Raw genomic sequence first — 7122 nt, 5'->3', positions numbered from 1 at the left:
AAGGTTAGATTTATAAATGATATATAACTTGGGTGGCCGAGGCCTACTATGTATGCGGTTATTCAAATAAATTTAGCCAAATAAAGGAAAATGTCTGTATTGTAAATTAGTCTTAAGAGGATAATTCATTTAAAAAATACTGCCAGAGCACAACTGTAAGTCAGTCACATTACCTGTTTGTATGATAAATGTACATGTTAGCTCGATAGGGATTATACTGTATCTTTTTAAGAAATACTAATAAAGATTATTATACAAATAAGAAGTTTGCTGTATGTATTTAGTATAGTCACAAATGGTGAAAATATTTTTCATTAGAAAATAATCATAGTTCATACCAACTCAATTGCATTGATGTTTTTTTACATACTATATTCCAATTTAAAAACTAATAAAATGAAGGGTAAAAAATGTAATTTTTTTTTAAAACATTTGTAATATAATGTATATCGAAAAACACCACGAAGTAGAAATAATAGATCTTCATATACTCATTGCCATAGTGTGTGAAGGAAGGAGGCTGTTAATTTACACATTATATGGTCATCCAACCATATACCACAGTATATGGTCATCCAACCATATGCTGTATAAGTTCGTATATGTATAATGTATGTATGTTTGTGGTGATCCTAGCTGTCTTGCTGCACCAAGCATTGTTACAAGTCCAGGTGATCCATATAAATGGTAAATCGAGCATCGGAGAGTTTTCACACACACACACACAATCGCCCTACCAATACACCTCGGTCCTGCTGTATGGCCGGATATACCATCCTTAATATATAGTGAGTGGTTGGTTTGGATATGACACGGAGATTAGGCTTTTGAGAACACAACACATACCAGTCTTTTAGAATGCACGTGTTTACAAATAATGGGTTCGTTCCTTTTCTCTTTCCTTTCTGCATTATAACGATTAGCCAAGCCCTGTCAACAGTGGGAGCCCTCTCAGTGTGTTTTCATGTTATAACGATAGGGAGCATACTGAATGATCCACTATGCACCATATCATGGGGCAGCACTCATGAAATGGGTTAATTCTGATTCATATTATAATTTGGTAAGTGTCTCAGATTATAATGGGGAGCACAGTGAGCAGGTCAGCTTCCTCGTTGCATATTCTTGAAGAGACATTCTAAGGTCTTCTCCACGGTGTGAATCTTAAGCTATCTCCTCTGTGCCACTTGATCTCGGAGATGGATTTTGAGCGGCTGTACACTTTCACATGATGGGGGCATGGTAAGTGGGTCTGTGGTGAGTTACATAGTAATGGGGGTTGATGAGTGTGTTACCTCTGCGTCTAGCTGTTTCAGGGGGTCTAACAAGAACCACTGGTGCTCATCCACCGCAAATGCCCCTGTTGAGTTCAATTTCCAGACAATTTTGTTACATTACCACTTATACATTGAGTGAAGTTCCACTTTCAAAGTGTTTTTCTTGAGTTGATGTTTGAGTTTTCTTGCTATTGTAACCGTAAAGTGTGAATAATGTCTAGTCTGTATAAGAAAAGACGATACTGAAAATGTAGCTAGAAACTGGCAAGATACCATCTATACGTGACTCATACAGTGTGAATAATGATTTGTTCCCTGTTTGATTTGTTTGTAAATTATATACTGACTTTGGTAGTGTGAGTCTTTTTATCTTTGAAAATGTCAGTGTAAACATGTGATATGATTATCCCAATAAGAGTTGTCTCCCCTATACCATGTTACGTTTCAGTTACATCTCTGCTACGTCTTTACCATACCTCGGCTCATCCCCACTATAATCTTGTGTTTGCTTTTCACAGGCTTTATCGCAGTATTTAACTCTTCTTCCTCTTAAAGAAACATTTTCTTGTTATTTGTGAGATGTAGATTTAAACAATTTACCCCTAGACGAAGGTGTGTTGGCACAAATATGTCCGATTTCCAGCATATGGGCTTGTCCTCTGTGCGGTTCCCAGGAGAAGACTTCAAAGAAATCTCAGGTATGGTTGGACTTTTTGTGTAAGAAGGAACAGAATCAAGTTAAAGCACTTTTTTTTCTTCTTTATTTTAAGCAAATAGACCAAAAAGATTCAGATGAATTGTTTTGTTTTTCCCCGGAAATCTGCCGGCATACATTATTATGTACGGATGTGTGTGTGTAAGTGTGTGTGGGCATGGGTGTGTAAGGAGTATGTGCATGTGTGTTGGTGTCTAAGTCAGTGCAAATGTGAAAGTGTGTTATGTGCTAATGCTCTAGGTATACCCCTGATGTGAGGCCAGGTTCACAGAGAAGCAGACAAAGAAAGAAGACAGAAGAACAAGAAGGGGCAAGAGCAGTGCTGTGAGAAAGGAGAGAGAGAGAGAGCGTGAATGCGAGTGAGGGAGTGTCAATGAGTGTGAGACCTCGAATGAGAAAGTGAGTGTGAGACAGTGTGAAAGTGAATTTATTAAGAATAATGGAAAAATGGATGTGGGCACAGTTTTTGTGGTGGCAGTACATGTCTTGAGCCACTCTGGCACTCAGCCATGTCTTACACTAAGCGCAGATAACAGTTTACCATGTTACCAGTTTACCATCTAATGGCGATCTAGTTATTACAGGTGGGAGTTCATTGTAACATTGGTGATGACTCCTCAGTCTATTTGTGCAGTATGTTAAACGATTTTATCTTGGCAAACTACTGGATGTATAAGACTCAGGTGGGTAATATGTATTACAAACACATTGGGTGCAATATCCTTGTAGCAGAACAATACATAAACAGAATTGGTAGCCTTTATACGAACTGTGGATGTGGCACAATGTCTTTTTGGGTGGAAAAAAATGTTAAGTGCCTCTTTTTATTGCATGATTGTGTCCTTTTATAGATCCACATTTTTGGCTTTATCTACTCTGGAAACATTTTGGAGATCACTTTATGCTTTTACTTTTTCTGGTTTTTAGGCCTTTTGGTGTCTTATAATAACACTCCCTTACTTCTTACGTTTACACTCAATGTATTTCTACTCCAACACACACTTTTTTAATATGTTGAAATATCAATATTTATGCCAACATTTAAGTATTGGGACACCTGACCACTACACCAACAGGGACTTTTATGGCATCACATTCTAAATACATAGACATTAATACAAAGTTGGTCCCCCCTTTGCAGCTATAACAGCTTCTACTCTTCTGGGAAGGCTTTCCATAGGATTCCGTGGGAATAGTTGCGCCCATTCATCCAGTAGAGCATTTGTGAGGTCAGGCACTGATGTTGGATGAGAAGGCCTAGCTCACAATCTCTGTTCCAGTTCATCCCAACATTTTTCAACGGGGTTGAGGTCAGGGCGCTGTGTGGCTGGTCAAGTTCTTCCACACCAAACCCATCCAACCATGTCTTGGACAAAAAAACCTGCAACCAGAGGCTAAAAACTGTCCATTAACAGGATGAGGCAGTTTATGATAGAACGGTCTTTTAAGGCCCAAGTTGTTTCTTAAGAGTCTTTAAAAGGGACCTGGTGCCGTCATTGTGCTTACTATAGCTGCATTTATTTAATAGAACTACTTTATAGCTTCTGTCGCTTGTTAAGAAATATTTCATGGTTCAAGAGGTGGTGGATGGAAGGAAAGAGCACACAGCAAACATATTGTTAAACCAAGGAATTTAAAGTAAATTCCATCCAGGTCCGTCCCTAGTGGGGCCGAGGACTTTTGCAGGGCTCCCCATTGGTAACGACGTTACTTAACATCATGAGAGGCAATAATAAGAACGTGAGAGCCCTGCATTTTCTCACGATGACTCCCCAGCAACCAGACTGGGTGCAAGTGAGTACGAAGCTAACTAAAATAAAAACAGAACTATTCCCTAGGGCCTAGATACCGTTACCAGCTTCTTTTCCATATGCTTATGGCCAGGGACACTCGGGCAACTGGCAACCGTGGCTCCCAGCATGGTGACGTGGCGTAGTAGAGGCCGCAACAGTGCAGCATCTGGCACTGAGCTGCAGAGAATACTATCCAATAAAGTATTCAAAGTTAAACAGGCTGACTCTGTATTTAACAATTCTATAAAACACACTCCAGAAGCCATGACATAACACAGTTTATTATTCTTATTCTGGTACATTACACATATCATACGATAAACCTTTCTTATAAAACTATTCAGAAGTATATTACTTTCTTTGTATGTTGGCCCTGAAGTTCTTAATATGTTGTGTATACGTATCAAACTATTAAAATGGTATTAACAAAGTCTACAAAGGATAGCAATACATTTTAACCATTATACTATCAAAGACCTACAAATAATATGAGCAGTAACACAAGCAGTGAGGTAAATTCATAGAATATTCATGAAGAAAAATACACTACACAGCCAAAATCATGTAGACACCTGCCTTTTACAAAATCTGTATTACTAAAGAGTTACTGAGCTTTCACTCGGCTCGGAAGACTTTTCACTAAATGTTGGAACGCTGCTGCGGACATTTGCTACACCAACATTAGTGAGGTTGGGTACGTATCCTAGGTGGTTTGTCGTAGCCTGCTTTTGAGGTCGACATTCCGGTTCATTCCAAAATGTTGTATGGGGTTGGGGTCAGAGCTCTTGAAGGCCAGTTCCTCCATTCATCTTTGACAAATCATTGCTAGACAGATCTTGTTTTGTGCACAGCGGATTTGTCATGCTGAAATTTCGCGCTCAAAACACCTGCCCCAAAAGTAGCACAGGGTCCCCTTGAATATTATTCACTAAAAGTGAGTTTTCTTTGTGGTTGTGGTTTCAAGCCTCTGAAATCACCATTCATTAAGAAGAGCAAACACAGGAACACGTCTCCAGCAACTGGCCCTGTATAACACACAATTCAAAGTTTTAAGGAGACTTCTCAGTGAGAAGAAATCTCCCTGATTTGACTGTATTAATGCATTAAAATAAGTCAGCCAAGCTCTTTCTACAGCACACTTTCGTTGGTGCTGAATAGTAAATTCAAGAAGTTGAAACCACAACTCTCCTATGAATACACCCTACAGTGTGCTGTATGTTACTTTTGGCACTACGTCTTGCCAAGCTCAGTTGTCCATTGGACTGCCAGATGCTCTAGAGTACAATCTCGATGACCTTTACTTGGCCACAGCTCACCCTTGGCATTCTGCGTGGTGATTTTAGGCTTTGCTGTAGAAAGCCATTTCATGAAGCTCCAAATTTACTGTGTTTATTTCTTACAGATGCAGTTGGAACCCTGCAATAAGTGCTCCAACTGGGGACAAGCAATTATTTCATGATTGAGGACTCTGCATACCAATTCTAGAAGTTCATGTAGCTTATAACTCCAACAACAACAATTACGCTTACAATTGACTAGGGTAGATAGTTGATGGACTAGTTGAAAATGTGGCATCTTATCTGTTTGTCCGTGGAGATTCCATGTGTGTTTGAGTTTATAACCTTTCCTATTCATATTTGTCTGACTTACTCATTCAGTTCCATTTCCCTTGATAGTAAATCTGCAGTCCTTGAGGACTTGTAGGCCACAGTCTTGCCAATAGAAATCAGACTATAAATACACAAGCCTCATACACTAACAGAATCTGGAAAGAGGTCACCCTGGCAATTTCTACCTCAATGTACCTTTCCTTCATCTCTAATAAAAATCACTGTACCACAATTACTGAATTATGTTGTCCGTATCAATGATTTTCTTAGCATGTCACAAGAGTTGTATGATTACATTAGGCAAGCCATGAACAGACACACAGGTACATGACGTAGTACAGTATTGTACAGTGTTGCACATTTACCACACTTCCACAGCAGATATGAAGAGCAGACCTAATTGTTATTCAGTATCCACCAAGAAGCTGGAAAAAAATAGAGGGTTTACTAAAGAGAAATAAAGACTTACATGCATCATTGCAAGTACATATAAATACAATGCATCTTCTATTGTCTTGTACCAGAGTTATTTTATTATTTTTTATATGGTCAGAGCTAAATACCGTATTTGCTCGATTATAAGACGACTCCCCAAAATCTGAATATTAATTTAGGAAAAAAAGAAAAAGCCTGAGTATAAGACTACCCTATAGGAAAAAAAAGTTTTACCAGTAAATGTTAATTCATCTAAACTATGTGAACTATTTTAAATAAAAGCTATGATTGAGAAAAATATTTTGTTTTTATCTGCCCCCAGGCTTGCCACTCTGCCTTATACCGCCTATATGCCTATTAACCCTCTAAATACCACTGTGCCCCATGATATGCCTTTTAACCCTCTATTTGTCCTGATTTCATAAACGTGCCATTTGCCATTGTATCTTTCTTTTCTTTTTTTTTTTATTTAGCTCATGTACACCTACTTTAAAAAAAAATATATATAAATGTTTACCTTAAATCTATATATCAGCATTAAGATAAGTCCCTCTTTATGATCTATGTGTAGTAAAAAGGAAGGAAGTAGTGGATAAACACTGCTATTGGCAACATGCAGGTGACTGGCTGCTTAAGCCATCACATGCATGATAGTGGCTCCTATTGGCTACTGTTGGTCTGCTTAGGTCTCTCGAAAGCCAGCAGCAGTGACTACAATTAGCAGTTTTTGCATGGACGTAATATTAGGTCCTATGTCTTTTAGCAGTTAAAGTACTCTGTGAGTACATTAATATGCATTCTTCCAAAACAAAATAAAACTAAAGCATTTACCTGACACAGAAGCTGCAGCCCAGCTGGAGCAGCTGCCCCCCCCCCCATAGTCTGACATTTCTTGCCACTGATTGGCTGCCTGAAGCAGTCATTTAGTGGCAGAAAAGTGCTCCCATTAAAATCAATGGACAAGCTTTGCACACATGCTCAAGGTACAGCTTTCCCCGAACCAGCAAGACCATTGCATGTAATGTCTTGCAAAGACAGAGTTCTCGAAACTCTAGAAAATAGATAATACATCTGGTTTTCTTCTCCTGCATTATATTGGTTAAGATTAAAAAAGTCAGAGCAGACTATTTATCAGTTATTAAACTATACATATTGAGGAGGTGCTCAACCCCTTAAGGACAATGGGCGGTCCCTAAACCCATTGAAAACAATGCATTTTGAGCCCGTACATGTACGGGCTTTGTCATTAAGGGGTTAAAAGTTGTTTCATTAAAATGGCTTGCTAAAAATCA

At 38.7% G+C, this 7122-nt stretch overlaps 1 protein-coding gene across 1 annotated transcript in view; it reads right to left on the bottom strand.

Moving 5' to 3' along the window:
* Positions 1–5656: 5656 nt before the first annotated feature.
* NECAB1 (N-terminal EF-hand calcium binding protein 1) overlaps positions 5657–7122 on the bottom strand; it is an 87901-nt gene continuing 86435 nt past the window's right edge. Inside the window, exon 13 of the mRNA XM_053467297.1 lies at positions 5657–5820. Coding sequence (XP_053323272.1) covers positions 5792–5820 — 29 coding nt within the window. The 3' untranslated portion in view covers positions 5657–5791. The remainder of the gene's footprint in view (positions 5821–7122) is intronic.

This window comes from Spea bombifrons, chromosome 5 (genome assembly GCF_027358695.1).
Source record: "Spea bombifrons isolate aSpeBom1 chromosome 5, aSpeBom1.2.pri, whole genome shotgun sequence".
Taxonomy (NCBI): domain Eukaryota; kingdom Metazoa; phylum Chordata; class Amphibia; order Anura; family Pelobatidae; genus Spea; species Spea bombifrons.
Note: the sequence above shows the minus strand (reverse complement) of the source record. Positions and strands in the feature narration are given on the sequence as shown.